Source organism: Pinus tabuliformis, chromosome 7, assembly GCF_031772625.1.
Source record: "Pinus tabuliformis cultivar Carrire ecotype Pingquan chromosome 7, CPIR1, whole genome shotgun sequence".
NCBI classification, from domain to species: Eukaryota; Viridiplantae; Streptophyta; class Pinopsida; order Pinales; family Pinaceae; genus Pinus; species Pinus tabuliformis.
The window spans coordinates 313,211,533-313,235,120 of NC_142293.1; the positions used below are offsets into that span (position 1 = coordinate 313,211,533).

A 23,588-nucleotide genomic window follows, 5' to 3' on the forward strand; every position below is an offset into this window, starting at 1 on the left:
CTCAGCTTGTTCATGATTGCTTCCCATAAGGCAGATTGAGTTGAAGGGTAAAGGATCAGAACAGGGGTTGAAGTAGTGTGATTAGTTTCCTTTATGCAATTTAATTTCCTGCAATTTAGATATCATATTGCTCAACTTGTTCATGATTGCTTCCCATAAGGCAGATTGAGTTGAAGGATAAAGGATCAGAACAGGGGTTGAAGTAGTGTGAATTAGTTGCTTTGTTTTCAGTCTTTGAGTTGCTTTAAGTTCAATTTTTACTTTATTTTTCATACAGCAGTAAAGATACTGGGCCATTGTCATTAGTTCACTGTTTGATACATTTACTTCCTCTTAAGAATTGATTTCATTACAGTTAGTTTAGAGCTTTCTTTTTTAACACTTTTAAGTTTGGAAAATCACTGTAGAAATCACCATTACCATCCATACTTAACTTTCATTTTCGCCATCACACACTAGGGAATGCATAAAAGAAAAATCCAAAAACAAACTAAAAAACTCAAAAACGACAAAAGACTAAGAAAATGGTTATCTTGTACATATAGTACACTTCACTTCGTCAGTTTACGAATCCCAGATTGACATTTTAATCAGCAATTTAGAACACACTAAATTGACCAAACATTTTGGCGCCATTGCCGGGGAAGTGAAACTAGGTAGCCAATTTCTAAAAAAAAAAAATTCAAGGAAGGAACATTGATAACCTCTCAAAGTATGCTCTCCTCTTGCACTTAGCGTGATCTGGAGGATCAGAAAAGAGAAAATTATTGGTTTAATAGTTTCTTGAGTATGCTCTCTTCTTGCACCTAGAGTGACCTGGAAGATCAGAAAGAGAATTATTAGCCTGACTTGAAGAAAAATAAAAATGATATGCATAGAGCAAGAGATTCTAGGGGAAGGTTTTTAGCTAGAGCCAAGAGTTCGATTTTCACAACTCCATCTACCTCAAGGAATAGACAAGAGACACCTCCATCATCTCCAACCTACACTCCTAGCCCTAGGATCCCTGGAATTCAAGAGGCAGTAGTTGAGTTAGGAGACTCTTCCTCACCATCCATTGAATTTGAATTAGGAAAATATCCTTTCTGTCCTTCTACAGGGAGACACATTGTAATTGAAGAAGTAGAATTATATGAGGAAGAAGAGGGAGAGATTCCTCCTCGTTCGCCATTAGTAGAGGAACCAGAGGACTCTAAAATCTCTGAGAAAACTACCATGACAGAAGAGGGAGTTAACGGATTTGGTAGAGGTAGAGGTAAAGGAGGGGGAGGAGGAAATAATGGAGGAGGTAGAGGTAACAATGGGGGAAATAGGGATGGAGATAACTCATTTGGATTTCCTATAGTCTATGAGGATTCTCGAGCAACAATGAAAAATATTTCACCATCTGTTCTCCCAAACTTTCATGGGTTAAGAAATGAAGATCCTGAAACATTTCTATTTGAGTTTGAGGTCGTGTGTCGAACCTATGATTATCTGGAAGACTCTCAAAAACTCAAACTGTTTCCTTCAACATTGAAAGGAGCTGCTTTGAAATGGTTCATGGGATTACTCACTCAATCCATTAGGACTTGGAATGATATGAAACAAACATTTCTGGATAGATACATGGATTATTGTATGCCTACCAACCACAAGGATGAAGTATTTAAAATGGTACAAAGAGAAGATGAAAACTTGGAGGATTTACTTGAAAAATATTTCACCATCTGTTCTCCCAAACTTTCATGGGTTAAGAAATGAAGATCCTGAAACAAGTCTATTTGAGTTTGAGGTCGTGTGTCGAACCTATGATTATCTGGAAGACTCTCAAAAACTCAAACTATTTCCTTCAACATTGAAAGGAGCTGCTTTGAAATGGTTCATGGGATTACTCACTCAATCCATTAGGACTTGGAATGATATGAAACAAACATTTCTGGATAGATACATGGATTATTGTATGCCTACCAACCACAAGGATGAAGTATTTAAAATGGTACAAAGAGAAGATGAAAACTTGGAGGATTTACGCTGGCCATCAGAGCCCTTCGAATTTCCGACTCAGAGCACCTGGACGAAGAGAAGAAGCATCTAATTTTAACTTTTAAAAGTATAGGCTACAAGGAGCAGGAAATTAAAAAGGCCATTGAGAAAGCTGAAAGAAAGATGTTGTCTCATGAGCCTAAGGCTCAAGACCAGCCTAAATGTGGTATTGTTTTTCTACCGTATATCCATGGAATTACAGACAAAATCGCTAAAATCCTAAAAAAGAAAAACATTATCACACATTTCTCTGCTCCAGGTACTATCAGACAAAGTTTGAAGTCTATTAAAGATGATATCGACAATCATCAGCTTAAAGGAGTATATAAAATAGAGTGTTCCTGCGGAAAAAGCTACATTGGTGAAACAGGTCGCTCCCTCCAGACAAGACTCAAGGAACATGGCGCTGATATTAAGAACGGAAGATCTCGTCCTTCAGCCCTGGCAGAGCACTCCTTAAAGACTAAGCACCATATCTGTCTGGAAAGCACATCAATTATCGCAAGGGAAGAGCAACATCAAAGACGAAAGATCAGAGAAGCGCTTGAAATCATCAAACATCCTCATAATCTGAACAGGGATAATGGTGTGGAGATTAGTGGGAGCTGGCTTCCCTTGATCAGGGAAATAAAAAGCGCAAGCACATCCCCTGGTAAAGGCCTCAGCAGGTAAGTTATCCCTCTCCATTCTCGTGTCATTAGTCTATGTTTTCATTTAGATCTAGGTATAAAATTTCCATTAAATACTAGGATATATTAATTCCTATATTGCTATTAAGTAATATATTAATCATTATATTAATTAATTATAAATATTAATTATTTATAATGGTTAATATAATTTGATTAATATTTTAATTATATTTTAATTAAATTATATAAGAATTAATATTTCCCTAGTATTTAGTGTTTTTTAGTTTCTTCAACCTATTTTTGTTTTAGTTATAGCCCTTAAAAATTTATCAGTTAGCATTATTTTCCTTAAAATAAAATAATTTCTATATAACAATTAATTAATATATTAATTATTATATTAATCAATTATAAATACTTATTATTTATAATTGTTAATATAAATTAGGTTAATACATTATTTTAATTTTATATTGAAATTATTTCTTCTTTTTAATTTATTAGGCTTTATTTAGTCTTAGTTTAGTCCCTATTTAATCTTTAGGTTTGGTATTAATTTATGAACTTTTCCAAAAATTTAAAATAATAAAATAATAGTAATTTATTAAAACAAATTAATATTAAATTATATAAAATTAATTAAATTAATTAATGATTATTACAGCCGACAGTATGTTGTTCTAAAAATTTCACTATTTATTACTTCTTTGTTGCTCTTCTGTTATCATCATTCTCATATCCTGATGATGGATCCCATTTGGGATTTGAAACGTTGGTACAAAAATGTTAAAACTGTGGATTCTCCAGTCAATGATTCAAAAGATTCAAGCCACAGATCTCTGAAATCCAAGATTCCAATACAATCTGAAAAGAGCAAAAATGAGTAACTTAGATGAGGAAACCTTGAAAGCCCTTCTATTAAAAGCCATTAGAGATGAATGGATAGATATTTTGAACATGATGGGAAAAGGAGACATATCTCAACTTCCACTTCATGATATAGCAGAGCTGTGTGTCCATCTCTCAAGAGGAAAATCTAAAACTGGAAAAGGGCCTAGAGATCCTCTCTCATCAGAGCAAACAAATCTGCAACTGGATCAGTAAGTAGGGCTGAGATTGGCAATATGCTTGATGAATTCAAAACTGATATCTTAGGGAGTCTTAGTGAGCAACTAGACACTCTTAAGATCCACAATAAGCAGAAAGCTGAAGCTGAAGCTTTAGCCATCTTTTGCCCAAAATGTAGAAAAAAACATGCTCTCAGGGAATGTCCCTTGGATGCAAAAGTTGTAGAAACATGTGCGATTTGTTCAGAGAATCATGAGACCAAGGATTGTCCTTCAATTCCTGGGCTCAAAGCTGTCTTCCAAGAAGATCCAAATACAATTGAGTCTCTCTATTTTGTTGCAAGGAGACCTTGGCAGGGGCAACAAAACCAAGGGTTTAATAACTCTATGAACTTTCAAACCCCACCAAATTGGAATCCTTGGCAACAACCTTGGTCCCAACCTCAAAATCCTTTTCAATCATGGGTACAAGGCATGCAAAATCCTTATGGGAGATTTGCTCAATTTTATCAATATCCTCCATCTTTTCAAAACCAACAAGCCCCACAACTTCCAAATCAAAACCCACAACTATCATTGCCATTTCAACAACAACAACCGTCTCAACAGGACCCAAATTCTCAACTCTTGCTTCCATTCCAACAGAAGTCAAATCAACTTCCTTCTCAGCCATTGCCATACCCCAATAATAAAAACCCTCAAAATGCTTACATGGTAGAAGGTCAACAATTTCCTACCTATATGATTGTTCCTCTCAATGATGTACAACTAAGATCTGGTAGAGTTTTAGATAAACCTTCTATAGATGACCAAAATCAAAGCATTTCTGAGGAAGATTCTCTTGAAGCCAATAAGGGTTCTGAAGCATCTCTTCAAAACCCAAACACTCAGAAAGAGAAAGAAAAAGAGCTAACCCCCACAACTCCTATAGTTGAGCAACCTGCATCTTCATCCACACTTCCTTTTCCTGAAAGATTACAAATTGACAAAGGGGTGGAAAAACAAATCTTGTTGCCTGACTATGATTTTCTAGATGAATTGAAGAATGTCTGTATCAAGATTCCCTTGTTACAAGCCATTAGAGAGATTCCTATTCTAGCAAAAACAATAAAGGAGTTGAGTCTTAAAAGACCAGGAAGGAAACCTAGAGACACAAAAAGAATCCACCTGGTAGGGAAAATTGCAGACATCATGAAGGGAAAAATTACTATGCAAAAGTATGTAGATCCCGGTAGTCCAATTGTCAAAACACATATCAATGGGGTAGAAATTCCAAATACTTTGATTGATTTAGGGGCTGCTATCAACATTATGAGTAGACAGACTATGGAACAACTGAAACTTCCTAATCTTCTCTTTACACCTACTTTACTGCAACTTGCAGATCAATCAATTATTAAACCAGATGGTGTATTAGAAGACATTTCAGTCTCCTTAGACTCTTGGGAATATCCAGTAGATTTTATGATTTTAACCCCCAAGAGTAATTTAGGAGGACACCCTCTCATCTTAGGAAGACCTTGGCTAGCCACAGCCAATGCTTTCATCAGTTGTAGGTCTAGGGATATGTATATTTCTGATGGTAATTCGACAAAGAAATTCAATCTGTATCCTCCAACAAAAGCAATTACAGAAATAGGAGATAATGAGTGGATTGATGATGAAGATACTATACAACCTGTCTTTACCATTTCTGAAGTTAGTGAAGATAGTCAAATTCTGAACACATTAGAAAACTTTGAAACATCTTCAGAATATGACCACACACAATTTCAGTTAGATTCTGACATTGAGTATTTATCATCTAGACAAATGTCTTTTTTCTCCATGGAAGAGTTTGGTAGTTCCGCCATTGAGATCTTTCCAGGAAAAACATTAAATATCAACAAAAATTCGGAAAGATCACAACAGGAAGAACTAACCAAAATCTTGCAAAAACATTCTACTTCATTTGCATGGGAATATACTGATATGAAAGGTATTGACCCTAAGACTTGCATTCATCACATCTACATTGAGGAAAACAGTAGACCAATCAGACAACCTCAGAGAATGATGAATCCAAACCTTAGGGAGATAGTGAAAGAAGAGCTCCAAAAGTTGTTTAATGTAAACTTCATTTATCCAATTTCAGATAGCCGATGGGTTTCTCCTTTGGTTATAGTACCTAAAAAGAATGATAAATGGAGGGTATGCATTGATTACAGGGAATTGAACAAAGCAACTTTGAAGGATCACTTTCCTTTACCCTTTATCAATCAGGTATTAGATACTTTAGCAGGCAAAAAGTATTTTTTGTTTTTGGATGGTTTTAGTGGCTACAATCAGATTCAGGTAGCACCTGAAGATCAGGACAAGACCACATTTACCTGTCCATGGGGAACTTTTGCTTACCGAGTACTTCCTTTTGGACTATGTAATGCACCCGCAACATTTCAAAGGGCAGTACTAGGAATCTTTTCCGATCTAATCCATGATTGTGTAGAGGTTTATATGGATGATTTTACAGTTTATGGTAATTCGTTTGAAGAGGCATTAGAGAATTTGGAAAAAGCCCTTATAAGATGTAAAGAAACAAACCTATCATTAAGTCATGAAAAATGCTTTATGATGTTTACTAAAGGGATTGTTTTAGGACATCATATTTCAGTGGAAGGGATTAAAGTTGATAGATCAAAAGTTGAAGTCATCTCCAAGTTGCCTATTCCAAATTGTCAAAAAAGATGTTAGAAGTTTTCTTGGATTTACTGGATACTATAGAAGATTTATTGAAAACTTCACCAAAATAGCATCTCCACTCTTCAAATTACTTACAAAAGACTGTGAATTCAAATGGGATCCTGATTGTCAATCTGCATTTGAAACTTTGAAAACAAGAATATCTGAAGCACCCATTTTGAGAGGGCCAAATTGGAAACTTCCTTTCCATATTTCCACAGATGCTTTAGATACAACTCTAGGAGCTGTGTTGGGACAAAAGGATTTAGTTCCTTATGCCATTTACTACACCAGTAAAAATTTGACTCCCACTGAGTTAAACTATACTGTGACTGAGAAAGAGTTCTTAGCTATTGTTCATGCAATCAATAAGTTTAGACACTATATAACTGGCTATGAAACTTTTGTCCATACTGATCATTCTGCAATTAGATATCTCATGAATAAACCTGTTACTAATGGCAGAGTTACAAGATGGCTCTTACTTTTACAAGAATTCAATATTACTGTGTTGGATAGACCAGGGAAACAAAATACAGTAGCTGATTTCTTGTCTAGAATCCAAAATACTAATGAAGATTCTCATGTAGAGGATAAGTTTCCAGATGAGTATTTATTTGCAATAACTACTAAGACTCCTTGGTATGCAGATATTGCTAACTATTTGGCTACAGGAAAGCTACCTCCACATCTATTTCCTCGTGAAAAAAGAAAAATTATTCAGGAGAGTTCAAGTTATTCATGGATTTCTAATGAATTGTTTAAAACAGGGCTAGATTGTGTGATCAGAAGATGTGTTCGGGAAGATGAAATGCCTGACATCCTCAAGGCATGTCATGATGAACCATGCAGTGGACACTTTGCTGACAAAAGGACGGCCTATAAAATCCTTTCTTTAGGATATTATTGGCCTTCCCTTTTCAAAGATGCAAAACAATATGTCAGAAGGTGTGACAGCTGCCAAAGAGTTGGGAGACCGACTCTTTCAAATGAAATGCCATTACAACCACAGGTACTCATCGAACCCTTTGAAAAATGGGCTTTAGATTTCATTGGACCTATTAATCCACCATCTAAACAGAAAAGGTATATATTGGTATGCACTGATTATGTCACTAAATGGGTAGAAGCTAAAGCATTGCCTTTTGCCACTGAAAATTCAGTTGTTCAATTTCTTTTTGAGGATATTTTTACTCGTTTTGGTGTCCCAAGAGAAATTGTGACAGATCAGGGAAGTCAATTTACATCTAACTTGATGGAGAAGCTGATGGAAGAATACAAAATCAAGCACAGAAAATCTACTCCTTACCATCCGCAAGCAAATGGCCAGGTGGAGTCTACAAACAAAGTTCTTGAAAGTATCATCACCAAAACTGTTCATCTACACAGAAAAGATTGGGCAGAAAGGTTTCCTGAAGCCTTATGGGCCTACAGAACTACATGGAGGAATACAACAGGACATTCTCCCTATGAACTTGTTTATGAGAAAGAAGTCCTGCTCCCCATTGAGTTTCAAGTCAAGACTTTCAAAATGGCAGTCCAATTGGGGATGAATCTATCAGAAGCCCAAAAGCACAGAATGGAGCAGCTGAATGAGCTAGATGAAATCAGACAAGAAGCAATTTTAAATACTGATCTAGTTCAACATCAAAGAGCTAAATGGCATGACAGATACATCAAAGAGAGAAAGTTTCAAGAGGGAGATTGGGCATTACTGTTGGTTCCAAGTTCAAAGACTTTAAAGGTAAATTTCAGACCCATTGACTTGGGCCATATGAAATTGACAAAGTCTTTAATAATGGAGCAGTAAGAGTCAAGACCATTGATGAATTTCAGATTTCTTTTCTTGGGAATGGCCACCGATTGAAAATTTATCAGAAGCCACTCTCAAAAGAAGAATTTGTCAAGATGTTCCAAGAGAATTCTGCAATAAGGCTGGTGGAGAAGAATCATTCTTCCCCACCAGCCTAACCTTTTATTCTTTCAGTTAAAAAAAAAAAATTGTATAAGCCTGAAAACCAATCATAGATTGGCAGTCATATACAGAAAATATGGAGTGAAAATCAAAGACACTTAACACTCTATATTTTCTAAAAAGAAAAAAAAATCTCCTCTCCTTCTCTTTCCATCTTCACTCCACCTCATTTGCCATTTCACTTCACCTCCATCTCATTCACATTTTCTCTTCACTTCACCCCGCTTCATTTTCATTCCATTCCACTCATTTCATTCTCATTTCATCAATAAAAGTTCCTTTCAGAACTATTTCCACTCAGTTAGTTCTTTTCTAACCACATTTGTTCAGCTAAGTGGGTGTTGTCCCAGTTTCCGCAGCCAGAAACAATTTCCGCAGCCACCATCACTCTGTTTTTCAAATACACAGTCAAAATGTTAGTACAAAAATCATGAAAATGCAGGTGTAAGTGAGCAAATACCATGAAGACATGGAGCATCTCCAAGACATCAAGAAAGAACAGTTGGCTAAAAGCTATGGGCAAGAAATGACAAAGTTTCCAAAGGTACGAGCAAATTTTTTTATCAAATAGCAATTAAAGTCATGATTATGCATAGTTATCAAACCATGAAAAGTTCTACTATGTGCAATGATTCGATATGATAGCTCCATTACCACTCCTATCCCACGACATTACTCCATACACCAAGCATTCATTTCTTAACGGTCTCATGATGGGTTTTTCGGGTTTAAACTCAAGTTAACTGCACTTCATTTGCCACCTGCGCTCATGAGATGTGACCAATCTCCTTACGGCTCTTCTTCACCGTATTTTCCGCAGCTATCTATTAAAAACGTGTGATCTCCCGTACGCAGCCGTTAATTCAAAAAGATCTCGCCTCCACTACCGGTCACTTACCATTTCATTTAAGACCTTCCTTTCATATACACGCACTTCAGTCTGTAAACCCGTTCACCACTGTCTATCCTCTGTTCTGCCTGTAATCCGAAGCATTCCCGTCACCTGCTATCGATTGCAACCATTACCTTTTACCATAAACCCTGCAACCGAGCTACTGTCCTCTGTTAAAATCCTCATACGCAATTGTATCCTCAGCTGAAATTCGAAACAGGGAAAGAAATGGGAAAACTACTTAGGGCAGAGCCAGAAGGACCAAAATACCTAGAAGGTTACCCTCAGGCCAAGGATTTACTGTTCATTCAAAGGTTTAAAGGCTATAACAAAGAAGTAACCAAGGCTTTTGCACGGTCATTTGATGGTCAGAAAGTGAAGATTGGAGATTTGAAGCTTACAGTGACCGAAACAACGATAGCGGCTGCTACAGGCTTACCTCAGGAGGGTGAAAGATGGTTCAAAAATAAAAGTGTGGATGAACAGGCATGGAGAATCATGCTAAGAAACCTAGGTATGGACACCACCGTGTTTACTAAAGGAATCCCTGTTCATGCATTAAAGGAAGAATGGGCTAGCCTACTATTAGTTATCCAAAAATTTGTCACCTGTGAAGGACGCTTCGGTTCGATGTATATGTACCATGCTAGACTGTTGATGAATTTCTTAGAAAATCAGACTCTTAATTTGCCTTATTTCTTGCTCTTGAGTTTGAAGAAGATGAGCATTACAGTCCAAAAACACATAGGCAATATAGACCCTCATCTATACCATCATGGACTTATAAAAATTCTTATTGAAGACCACTTAAGGAAAAACAAAGATACATGGGAGCAATTCTTGATAAGAAACTACTTCCAAGAGCCATCTGAGGCCTCTGAAAGTAGCACACCGAGGACACCAAGAAAAAGTAGGAGGAGAGAAAAGAGCACTACAGTCCAAGACTCCCCTACTATAGAAACTCAAGAAACTAGCCAAAAAGAAGAAGAAGATAGAGCTAAAGACAAGAAACAGAAGAAAGAAAAAGGCAAAAGAACCATCCAAGAAGTCTACCCATCCCCTGAGCAATCCATAGAGGAGGATTATCAACCACTGTTAGCAAGATTAGTACATCTTCAGGCTGCTGCTATAGCAAAGAAAAAGGCAAAAGGAAAACAGAGTATACAAGAAAAGAGTACTAGTCCACCATACTTAAGGAGAAGCACAAGGTTGAGAGGAAAAGGGAGTAAAACGCAAGTAAAATGGCCCCACTTCATTGACTTAGGTGGAGAGACACCTGAGAAAACTCCAGTTGGCCGAAGTCCACCTCATCCTCAACCAAGCATTGAAATCAGTCCTACACATGATGAGAGCCCTTCTCGACCAGAGTTGGAGAGCAGTCCTCCTCCACCAGATTTTGAACTCAGTCCAAGAAAGACACCTGAAGTAGACCCCAATCAACAGGAAGTATATGACTACTTGGAATCATTAGAAAAGTCAGCTGCAGGCCCAAGTACCACTCTGCCACTAGATGCACAAGTTCAGTCCTTGAAACAGGAGGTATTTGAATTAGAAGTCCTAAATAGGCATATCAAGCAGGAAAATGAAGCACTCAAAAAGCAGAGCAAGGTAGATAATATTATTCATGATAACACTATGCTCCATTTAGGACTATGGCAAAAGAAAAACAAGACGCTGAAGAAAAAGTGCAAAAAGTTGAGCAAAGCATTGATTAATCTCAAGTTCAGGTGTCTAATAAGGAAACCAAGAATGGTGGTAGCACCAAAGAAGAAGAAAAGAGGGCTAGATGTCCTAGCAGAAGCATCAGAACATATGGATTAGAAAGGGATGACTAAATTTTGGTTGCATGAGGACATGCAACACCTTCACAGTGGGGGTATGTTGAGTCCCAAACCTGCACTTCCCTATATACCCTTTCAGCCTTCTTTTTCCATGTACTTCGTCCACCAAGCTGTCAAATGGTTGCATAATAGTTTAAAAAGAACTTATGGAATGGTTTCCTAACTATGCTTATGACTATTGTTTGATTTAGATTTTTGTTCAAGCAGCTGCGGAAACTTGTCACTTTCCGCAGCCAGCCCAAGTTTCCGCAGCCATTTTGTTAAAGGCTATGCTACAGGTGTCCAATGGAGAAACCAGCCACATGGGTAAGCTGCACGTGACGTGTACATGGGGTGTGTCCCCTCAGATCAGCCAAATCATTCATAAATAGTCGCGGTCAACGATGGTCAAAGGAAGGGCCAAATGAAGAATTTCGCGGTGGCACGGCTCTGTTTTGCCCACGTGAAGGTTTGCGTGGCACGATCCTTAGTTTTCAGAGGTATTGGCACACCTGGAGAGCAGCCCGTGAACTAAACCAAGCAGCCACCACTCCATGAATTCATGACCATCACGCTAGATCTCGGCTCAAGGAAATTTACGTGTCTCTTAGCAGCATAAATCTAGGAATTAGTTGCAGCATCTTTTTCTTATAAATAACGCGTTGATATACGCTGAAGGGATTAGCTTTTGTATTGTAATTTCGACTGTTGTCACCCACTGTACTGCATTTCACTTTAAATACATGAGAAGACAGTTTTTCTGAATCGGATTTGTGACTAAGTGATTGACTGGCCGAGGTTGCAGAGGGCCCCTGTACACCAGAGCTTTGTATAGTTTCTTACTTGCTTTCATTTACTGTTTTTTCAATCATTGCTTGTATATATAGTGTGTTGTTCTGATGATCATTGTTGTCTATATTTCCTTTATGTTTCTTTTCTAACTGTTAGCTGATCAGTACTTCTTTTCCAGGTTTTGCTGTAGGTAGCCCGAGCAGATTTACATATTTTTTTTGATAACTACTGACATGAGATCATCTTGTCCTTCTTGTTGATTTTCATTTTCTGAAGTTTAATTCCAACACTGTCATTTTTCAAATTGTGTTTTGCTTATTTATTTTTCTGCTACTTAGACATCATACTACTCATTTGTTTATGGTTTCTTTCTATAGTCAAGTGACTCTATTAGTAAGGAATCAGAATATTACTTATTGTAGTATGATTTAGTTTGCTTTCTTGCAATTTAAATATCATATTGCTCAGCTTGTTCATGATTGCTTCCCATAAGGCAGATTGAGTTGAAGGGTAAAGGATCGGAACAGGGGTTGAAGTAGTGTGATTAGTTTCTTTTATGCAATTTAATTTCTTGCAATTTAAATATCATATTGCTCAGCTTGTTCATGATTGCTTCCCATAAGGCAGATTGAGTTGAAGGGTAAAGGATCAGAACAGGGGTTGAAGTAATGTGATTAGTTCCCTTTATGCAATTTAATTTCCTGCAATTTAGATATCATATTGCTCAACTTGTTCATGATTGCTTCCCATAAGGCAGATTGAGTTGAAGGGTAAAGGATCATAACAGGGGTTGAAGTAGTGTGAATTAGTTGCTTTGCTTTCAGTCTTTGAGTTGCTTTAAGTTCAATTTTTACTTTCTTTTTCATACAGCAGTAAGGATACTGGGCCATTGTCATTAGTTCACTGTTTGATACATTTACTTCCTCTTAAGAATTGATTTCATTACAGTTAGTTTAGAGCTTTCTTTTTTAACACTTTTAAGTTTGGAAAATCACTGTAGAAATCACCATTACCATCCATACTTAACTTTCATTTTCGCCATCACACGCTAGGGAATCCATAAAAGATAAATCCAAAAACAAACTAAAAAACTCAAAAACGACAAAAGACTAAGAAAATGGTTATCTTGTACATATAGTACACTTCACTTCGTCATTTTACGAATCCCGGATTGACATTTTAATCAGCAATTTAGAACACACTAAATTGACCAAACAACTGCATCGCCTTGTTGCACCTATCGTTGTGTTGCTCCTCATTATCATGCAGCACCTCACCGTGTTGCACCATGCTACACCCATCATCACTATGCTGCATCTCATCATGCTTCATCAATCATGATTGTACCCATCACTGTACTGCATCATGTATCATGGCTCCACCATGAACCATTGTTGCACCATGTACTTGTTGCACCAAGTATCATTGTTGTCCCAAGTACCATTGTTGCACCTTGCTACACCATGGACTTGTTGTCCCATATGCCATTGCTGCCACATGTCATTGCTCCAGTCCCATTACTAGCACTGTCAGATCTGCACCTAATATGTCTTTTCCTCACCTCAGAATGTCATATAAATGGCCCCAACAGGTTACAAGGAAAACTGGTCCAAAACTAGTCACGCACTGTGACCCAACACACTTCAACACTGTGGTTCCAAGTCTGCTTTCACTGTTGTTTATACTGTGACTGGTCAGGTCATCTGGTCATGTTGCAACAACCCTTACAAACCCATCTAACAGTCCACAAAAAGCCCTCAAAGACTGTGACACACCTTCATGAGACTCCACACTTAGTACGATGTTGTTCTGGGCATATACTAGCCCTTAATCCTCCCTATGCAGACCCTAATTATGGTGCTATGGTCTGCGGCCTAGCACACAGTCCACCCATAGCATAAAACCAGCACCACACCAGAATTTTGTCCACAAAACAGTGCCCAAACACACTTGCGATCCTAATTCGGTCTTCCCAGCAAGCAACTAGGCCTTCCTTTCAACAACTCAGTGCCCTGTTTAGCCCACAAAACAATCCCTGATCTCCTCGTTGGCTTGGCCTCTTCTTGCTGAAACGAATAGCCTCATTTGAGATAGTGTATGACCCTTCCCATGACTGCGTCTAGGGCACTCTAGAACAGCACCATAGGACCTGCATTTAGGCCTCTCCATATAGCATCATATGCTGCCCTTTCTTGCACCCAAGGCACCTCAATAGACCTACAGCTAGGCTCCTTTAGGCAGCGTATAGAAGTAGGGTCTCCTCCCTTGAATTGTTGCTAGATCATCCTCCTTGGGACTGCATTAGTGCTGCTACTTAGGACCGCGTCTAGGGCTTCATACTAGGGCTCCTTACCTTCTGTGTTTTAGGGCTTCCTCTCTTAGATTTCTCTTCCACTAAAACCCAGAACAAGTGGAGAGAAATCAAGAGTGAAGTGAGTGATCAAATGACTCTCAAGTCACCTCCTTTTATACTAAAACGTTGAGCACATGTGTGGGTTATTTGGTTGCTAGTCGACCTTGACGAATTGTCTTGTAACACAAATAAATTCATAACTCCATGAATACTTATTGGCATCGGATGATCTTTAGATCAATCCTACACCTCTCGATGAGAGGGATCCAAGAAAAATATCAGCTGCCATAAATAAGAAGACCCACATGGAGTTTGGCCCTAGTTGCCAATTTTAACAATAATTAATTTAATTAATTATTGTGGACTATTAAACCCAAGTTGTAAGGATAAATAATAAAATTATTTAAGTGACTTCGGTATAATCTCAACCATTGATCTCTAGTGAGGCTTAAGATTTAATCCTAGCCATTGATCACTTACAAGATTAGGGTTAGGGATTTTGGCTTAATGAAATTATAAAATAAGCCTAAGGGATAGGTGAAGACACAGTTGTGGAGGAAGCGATTTTATCTAGAGCTAGAGGCTCGATTAGATTGAAGAGAAGTGAGGAGAAGTGCAACAAGGAATTTCGGGAGAAATTCAAGGAGGGTGAGTTCACGAAAGAGGAGGCTGAGTTGCTGAAGAGGAGGGTTGAATTGTGGAGGAGGTTGAAACATTCAGAGGTCAATTTTTCAAGTGCGCAAGGGTCGTACGAGGTGAGAAGAAAGGGGGTCGATTTGCTAGTGAGACATGTCTAATTCTCCACGCTGAGTTTCCTCAAGAGGGTTGATTTCCAAGGACCAATTTCCTTAAGGCCAAATTCCCAAGCAGGACCAAGTTTCTCGGTCCCAGCAATTGTATTTTTCTATGTATTCTTTGTGGGTCTAACCCAAAAGTTTAATAATATGAAAGAAGATGTGTTGGGTACAAATTCGTTGTTGTAGTATGATTGATCTCTCCATTTTATTTCCGTTGCATTTTATTTTATGAGTTAAAATAAAAGTGTGTTTATTTTATCAGCAATTCGAAGAATATTTGAGATAAATATTTTATGGGTCTTTAATAGATTGTTGAAGTAAAGTAAATCAGATCTAGAATAAAAGAATTTAACATGGTATTAGAACAAAAGAAACTTTGTAGGGGAGATCAAATATCACAATGTTTTTATGACAGCGGAATTTTTTTATTTTGCAATAAGGGTTTTGTGGCTAAAGTCGATCTAGTAATATGGCATCATCAAGTCTGAGGTATAAAGACAGGTTGCAGGGGGTTGTAAACTTCAATTCATGGAAGGAGCAAATCACCCTTGTTTTAATGGTGAATCGTTTGTGGGAAATGGAAAGCCAAGAGATTCAAGTTCCTCAAGATGCTACCCAAGAAGCTAAACATAAGATAAAAGATATAAGAGCCAAGGGCATCATTTTGGATGGTGTGGATGAATACATTATCCCTCACATAAAGAAGAAAGATTTAGCTTATCAAATGTGGACGACCTTGACAAAGTTGTTCCAGAGTGACAACCAGAACAGAAAGATGAAGAGCATTGAGATGAACAGATCTAAGCTTATGGCCTCATACTTCACAAGGATCCAGCAAGTTCGTAATGAACTTTTAGTTGTTGATGAAGAGGTGGATGAGATGGATACTGTCAAAGTAGCACTAAAATGGTGTACCAAGCAATCGGCTACATTTGACAAGTATCCTTGCCAAAGATAAGCTTCTTGATTGGGCCAAATTATGGGACAATTTCACCCAAAAGGAGATTTGGGAGGAGTCCATAACTTGTGGACAGCATAAAGGTGGAGATGAGGATAACCTTGCTCTTGTTCGGTAAGCAAAGAAGGGCAAACAGTAAATCCAAGCAAAACCAAAGTGGCGGAGCATCTTCACAAGGGAAGAAAGACATAAGCAAAGTCAAGTGTTTTGCATGTCATAAGTTCAGTCATTATGGTAGACAGGGTCCAAACAAGAAGAAAGGAAAGGGGAAAACAACACCAGTTGTATATGCATAAATGGATGAGTTGGTCGAAAACTTCAAGAATAAATTTGATTTAGTATCCTATCTTTGTGGCACCAATACAAGAGCATTGTGGTTTGTGGACAGTGGAGCATCTCATCACATGACAAGATCTCATGATACCTTCACCAGTATGGCCAAGGAGCACAAAGATCTACATGTGGAGCTTGGTGACAACACCAGGTATGTAGTAGACGGTATTAGCAACTTAGAGTTCCAGTTAGACTCAAGGAGTCTTATGGAGGTGAAGGAGGTGATGTATGTACATGTGTTGGAGAAGAATTTACTTAGTTTTGACCATGGAGGATAGAGGAGTTGAAGTCAATTTCACGGGAGGTGAGGTAGTTATTAGGCCGAAAGGGGATGATCCTAGCATGAGGCAAATTATAGGCAGTAGGGAGAATAACATGTATATGTTGAGAAGGAAACCAATGAAAGCCCTAGTACATAGCAGCAATGTTACACAACTCATGCCGGTATAATACTTGTCTGGCTATTGACTCGGTGACTCATAAGAATTGGGAACAACATATATAAGACTAGACAGTAATGTTACACAACTCATACTAGTATAAGACTTGTCTGGCTATTGACTCGGTGACTCATATAAGAATTGGGAACAACACATATAACACTGACAAAATACAGAACGAAAAGAATAAAAAAGAATAAAAACTTGAAGTATGGTAAATTTTAAACACAAAAAAGAAACTAATGACATTTCCAATCCTTATAAGTTATAAAACCACAATATGTGCAATAATTCATAACATCATCTCATAGCTATAATAGTACAACATAACATATTCGATTTTTGTAAGCAAATAATTTAGATAGTGAATAGGAAAAGGAATCGTGATTCCATAATCAAAATCAAAATTGGTAGCAAGTTCAAAATTCAAATACGTATGTCATAAATGAAAAGTCATAGTCTCATAACAATCTTGAGTCTCATGCACGATTACGCCTAGAATAAGCCCTTGAGGAGTTAGTGCCAACATCGGAAGGCTGCAGCAACTATGAGGCATGTGTATTTGGAATTTACATTTGAGGTGGAAAACTAGAGAAACTCGACCACAAGGCCTAAAACAAATCAAAGAAAGGGAAAAAGAAATTGAAATGAAAAAATAAAAATAAAAATTAATCGAAACAAATAATCAAAATTCATGAAGCCTACTTGGTTGTGATGAAGTTGGCTCTGATTCTCCTTTAGCCTCCTTCAACCTCCTACAAGAGCTCCTTCACTGTGCAATGGAGTCACTCAGCTCCTTCAGTCAACACTCAGTGAATGAGAAATGAGTCAAATGACAAGTGAAGGAAAAATGAGAGGGAGGGAGTTACTTATAAAGCATTTCCTTCCCTCCATTTTACCTTTCCCTCCATCTGATCTCAAAAAAAACAAAGAAAAATTTTAAAAATCAAATTTCGACAAAGGAAGCCTGTGTTGGGTCTACCACGAGACTTATGAGAGTCTTATGCAAGTCCACGAATCTTAGCGAGTTTGGACAAGTCTTGGCAAGTTTGAGTCTTATGGGTGAGTCTTATAGGAGTGAGATTTGGCACAGGAGAGTGGAACATCTACACTACAAGGCTCCACTTTTACAAGAGAAGGTCATTGGTTTTCAAGAGTTTAGTATAGAGCATGATGGTGTGTGCAAGAGATGTGTGCTTGGCAAGCAGGCTAGGCAACATTTCCTGGCAATGAGACCAGGTCCAAGGGTGTGTTGGATTTGGTGCATTCCAACATCTGTGGTCCTATGTCAGTGGAGTCTACCTCGGGGTGCAATTATTTGTGACATTCATAGAGGACTATTACCGAAGGACTTGGATTTACTTCCTGAAGACCAATATGAGGTCTTCAGTCGATTTCAAGTGTTCAAAACTCTTGTGGAGAACCAAACTAGAAAGAAGATCAAGGTCCTAAGATCAAACAATGGGGGGAAGTATACCTCCAACGAGTTTAAGGATTTTTGCAAGGAAGCAAGAATCAAGAAAGAACTGGCAATGCCCTACAATCCGCAGCAGAATGGAGTGGCAGAGAGGAAGAATAGGAGTATAGTTGAAGCAGACAAGGCCATGATCCATGATCAGCATCTACCTATGTTCTTACGAAGGTAGGCATGTAATACAACTATATACTTACAGAACAAGAGTCCTCACATAGTAGTGGGGGGCATGACTCCTGAGAAGGATTTTACAAGAGTGAGATCAGAGATGAGCCACCTTTGTATATTTAGTAGTCCAGTGTAGGTCCACATTCCTTCAGGAAAGATGACTAATCTAGTGCCCTCATTAGAGAGGGGCATTTTTATTGGATACAGTGAGACCTCAAAGGCCTACAAGGTCTACATTCTAGGATAGAGGAAGATAGTATTCAGGAAGGATGTTAGATCTGAGGAGGGTAAGACCTTTAAGAGGTCAAACAAGACAGATCCAACAATGGCAGAGGATTAGGAGTGGGAAGCTCCAAAGGCTAGGGAGGGACTAGTAGCACCAGCAGTAGGGACACAGTCTTCTGATTAGGAGGAGTAAGAGGTTCCTTCGAGCTCTACCAGAAGGAGGCTGAGATGGGCCAAGCAAACCTTGAGGGATGTCGAGGAGCATGTGGAGGCTCCTAGAAACACTTTCATGTAGAGTAGACCGCATACCATATTTTCCAGTTACTTGGCCTCGATGACCAACATTAATGAATCTAAGCCTTCTAACTTTGAGGAGGCAGCAAACCAACAAGTTTGGAGGGATGCCATGATGGAAGAGTACAGTTCCTTCATGAGGAATGATGTTCAGGAGATTGTACCAAGGCCTGAATGGAAGTCAGTGGTCACTTCTCAATGGATCTACAAGATCAAGTATGCAACAAATGGCAATATCAAGAAGTACAAAGCGAGGTTCGTGGTGAGAGGGTTCTCCCAGAAGGAGGGAGTAGACAATGAGGAAACATTTGCACCTGTCACCAGATATGCATCTATCAGAGTGGTTATATATATATTTCTTCAGAGATGTGGTGGAGGATACATTAGAAGGATGTAAAGATTTCCTTCCTCAACAAGGTAATTGAGGAAGAGGTGTATAATGAGTGGCCTAAGGGATTTGAGGTGCATGGGAAGGATTCCCATGTATGCAGACTGAAGAAGGCCTTATATGAACTTAAGCAGGCACCTTGTGCATGGTATTCCAAGATTGATGGGTACCTACTTGGATTGGGCCTCACCAAGAATGAGGCAGACTCAAAATTGTTCTATGTACTTGTTGAGGTGAGCCACTAACCTTGGTCCTCTATGTTGATGGTCTCTTCTTGACGAGATCAAAGAGGCTCATTAAGATGTGCACGCGGGACCTTGCTTTGAAGATCGAGATGAAAGACATTGGTTTGATGCATTACTTCTTAGGATTGGAGGCGTGGCAACAACCAGAAGAGATTTTCTGAGGATAGGGCAAGTATGCAATTGAAATTATGAGGAGATTCGGGATGGAGGATTGCGGGTTGATGTCTATACCTATGACCACCAACTTGAAGAAGCTAAGTTCTTCTAAAAGTGAGTTGGTGGATCCCACCTTGTACAAACAGTTGATCATGTCCTTGATGTATATGGTCAATGCAAGGCCAAATATTTGTTTTTCTATTTACACACTCAGCTAATTCATGGTGGAGTTGAGGAGGTTTCATTGGGTGGCAGCAAAGCATGTGCTCAGGTATCTTCATGGTACAGTGGAGTATGGACTAAGGTATGTCAGATTTGGTGGAGTGAAGTAGCAAGGCTACATAGATTCAGAGTAGGAAGGGAGTGCAATGCACCAGAAGAGTGCTTCGGGTTGTTGTTTCAGCTTGGGATCAGCTATGATCTTCTAGTATAGCAGGAAGCAGTACTTAGTGGCACTTAACTCAACAGAGGCCAAGTACATGGCGACAAGTCTTGCAAGTTGTGAGGCCATATGGCTTCGCACGATGCTCACAGGATTATTTGGTCTTGACATGGGGTCCATTGTGATTCATTGTGACAATTAGAGTTGCATGAAGTTCTCTGAGAATCCAGTGTTTCATGATAGGTCTAAGCACATAGAGATCAGATATCACTTCATCAAAGACAGGATCCAAAGAAGTGTTGTGAGATAACCAATGTTCCACCAAGGTTCCGGAATGAGGGGGCGAGGGGGTGCAGGAGCGGCCTATGCAAAAGCTCCCTACCATTTTTTAGGAAACGTGGGGGAGCATCAGGGTCTTAAAAATTTATAAATATAAAATATAATTTATTAATTGAGTCCACTATGACAATTTGGTTTGAATTGAAAAGCTGCAAAGCATGATCATTGATATGAATATCATTTGACATTATCCAAATTTATAATATCATATAAAATAATAAATTTAAAATTCTAATTCAGCTTGGTCAAATTCTAATTTAGATTTTGGTCAGACAGAGGGAGAGCTTCAGCTTGATAAGGTAGCCACTGAATTCTGTGAAAAGGTAAATGAACAGATCAGGAACACTGCATTGGCAGTAAAAGGGGCAACTACAATGGGTTGTCCAGCTGTATTGGATCCAACAACTAGAAAGTTTGTTATATTATATATAATATAGACAGTACACCATATGCTGAAAGAAGAGTTTTAGTTCCAGGAGAGATGAGAAGATCACATGAAAGAGTTTCTGACAGTTTACTATCAAATGACATTGACTGCAGGATGACCATCTGCAAACCAACTTGGGCGACCAACGATGGCATGGATAATTTGTCTACCTTATTAGAGCAATGCCATGCAGTTCAAACTTCAAACTAGCAGTGTATTTCAGGGGTGAAAATAATTTTCAGACCTGAGAATTCAAGCTGAGCAACTGTGGTCTGTGTAAATTTTGTAACTGTATAAATTCATATATAACGACAGTTCCTGAGATTTCTTGTTGCCCATAGTATTTTGTCATGCTTGCAGTAAACGCATGTTAGTCTATAGTACACCCAATTATTTCCCACATGACATAGGTGCTGCTTCCATAGTTTGTATGTCAAATGTCATGCAAATTAAAAACACAAACTGAATGTCTCATATTCTTTGCTTGTCACTCCAGTTATCTCCCCACTGTAATCCAGCCATCACTTGAGAAAAAAAGAAGTTTTAAAAGGGAAAATTCATGTACGTGCTATATGGTCCAACAAATTTCCATGATACTGACCCTCTAAAATAACGCTTGTTGAAACCAAAAGACAGCACAAGACGTTATCCCCATACAGTTAATGAGTAGCTTTGTACCACTTTAGGTCTATTAAATCATAAACTATAAGCAAGGCCATTTTTTTGGGAGCGTGGGGAAACGTCCCCTTAGGGAAGGGAAACGTTTCCCTGGCACGTCCCCCTGAGTTTCCTCCATTTTGGGAGCGTGGGGAAACATCCCCTACTCGTCCCCAAGTCCCCGGAGCGCGGGGGAGCGAGGAAACTAGACCCCTAAGGGGGGGGGTCGAGTCCCCGTGGAACACTGGAGATAACAGTACATCTTAATAGAGGAGCACGTAGTAGATATTCTCACCAAGCCTCTAGTGAAGGGGAAGTATGTGTTTTATAGAGACAAGTTGGAGATGTTGGGGAATCCCTTCCTTGCTCACAGGGAGTGTTGATTTTGTAGCCTTGGAAGGTCATCTACATTGGCTTGGTGTCTTAGCATGTAGAAGTTATTTGATTGCCTCTTTAGGTGTTTGTTTGTTGGAGTGAGTGATATCATGATTTCTTTTCTAAAGTTAACTTAGGAAAAGTACAATAATTAATCTAATTTATTATTATGGACTATTAGGCCAAAGTTCCAAGGGCAAATAATAAAATTATTAAGTGATCTAGATACAATCTCAACCATTGATCTCTAGTGAGGCTTAGGATTTAATCCTAACCACTGATCACTTGGGAGATTAGGGTTAGAAATTTTGGCTTAATGAAGACACATAGTTGTGGAGGAAGTGATTTTCTCTAGAACAAGAGGTTCAATTAAACAAAAGAGAAGTGAGGAGAAGTGCGGTAGGGAATTTTAGGAAAAATTCAAGCAGGCTGAGTTCAGGAAAGCGGGAGGCCCAGTTGCTGAAGAGGAGGGCCAAATTGTGAAGGAGGACAAAATATCCAGAGAGGCCGATTTTTCAAGTGCGTAGGGGCCGGACAAGGTAAGAAGAAAGGGGGCCGATTTTCCAGTGAGACAGGTATAATTCTCCAAGGCCAGTTTTCTTCAAGAGGGTTGATTTCCAGGGGCCGAGTTTCCAGGTTCCTAACAGTTGTATTTTTCTATGTATTTTCTGTGGATCTAACCCAGAATTTTCCAGAATTTAATACTATGAAGGAAGATTGTGTTGGGTACAAAAATGTTGTTGTAGTGTGATTGATCTCTCCATTTTATTTCAGCTGCATTTTATTTTCCAAGTTAATATACCAGCGTGTTTATTTTATCATAAATTTCAGAAATATTTGTGATAAATATTTTCTGAGTTTTAATGAATTTTTGAAGTAAATCAGATCTGGTATAAAAGAAATTAACAAACTATTAGCAGTAACAGGAAGAGTCTATTATTCAGATCTATTTTTACCCAATGCAAATTCCTCATTAGTAAGGTTTTAAAATAAGAATTATTTCTTCCATATCATAACTAGTTTGTGTACTCACCTATGCATTAATGACCTTTCTGCTTCACTCTCCTGTTCTGCAATTGCATGTAACAACCCTTTGGCAGTGCCTCTGCCATCTCCCACGGCCTGCTGAGAAAACAAACTTTAACTAAAAATAGTTCATCAATAAATAGCAAGCTTAAGCGTAAAGGTAATTTTCCAAATACAGCAAAGCAGTCAATAAAAGTTTAGGTTTGCAGGCAGCTTAGATAAACTGACAATGCTAGACAATTAATAATATTATCTGATAGCAAGAAACAAACATTTAAGTCACGCCAAGTTTCATATCTGTCCAGAGAATTACCTTTACAGGTTTTGTATCTTTTTCTCTCAGACTAAAATAGAAGTCTGACCCATTGTCTTTGATCCAGTTACCAGAGGAGATCAGAACAAAAGGCATTCCCAGAAAGCTACTTTTGTCAATCTCAATCTCAACAGACTGTTGGTGACAACCAAAGCTTGAAATATCAGCGTACGCCGTACACTATATAGTATGCTTAATAATGGAATTCCAATGACCTCAAAATCTTCTTGGGCCAGAAATCTACTTCATTTTTATAAAATTCTCATTGCAGCATATAGAATCTCTCAACAACAAAAAGAAGATACCTAACTGGAACA

The 23,588-nt window shown here is 38.4% G+C and overlaps 1 protein-coding gene across 3 annotated transcripts in view; it reads right to left on the reverse strand.

Annotated features, from left to right (window-relative positions):
• Positions 1-23,588, reverse strand: part of LOC149247167 (alpha-glucan water dikinase, chloroplastic-like) — a 174,452-nt gene that overhangs the window by 136,041 nt on the left and 14,823 nt on the right. For 2 of the 3 annotated variants that reach the window (XM_089458137.1, XM_089458135.1), the window contains exons 12-13: positions 23,272-23,406; positions 22,966-23,057 (exon numbers count right to left, since the gene is read on the reverse strand). In XM_089458137.1, coding sequence (XP_089314263.1) covers positions 22,966-23,057; positions 23,272-23,406 — 227 coding nt within the window. The remainder of the gene's footprint in view (positions 1-22,965; positions 23,058-23,271; positions 23,407-23,588) is intronic. The other variant, XM_089458136.1, reaches the window with a different exon arrangement.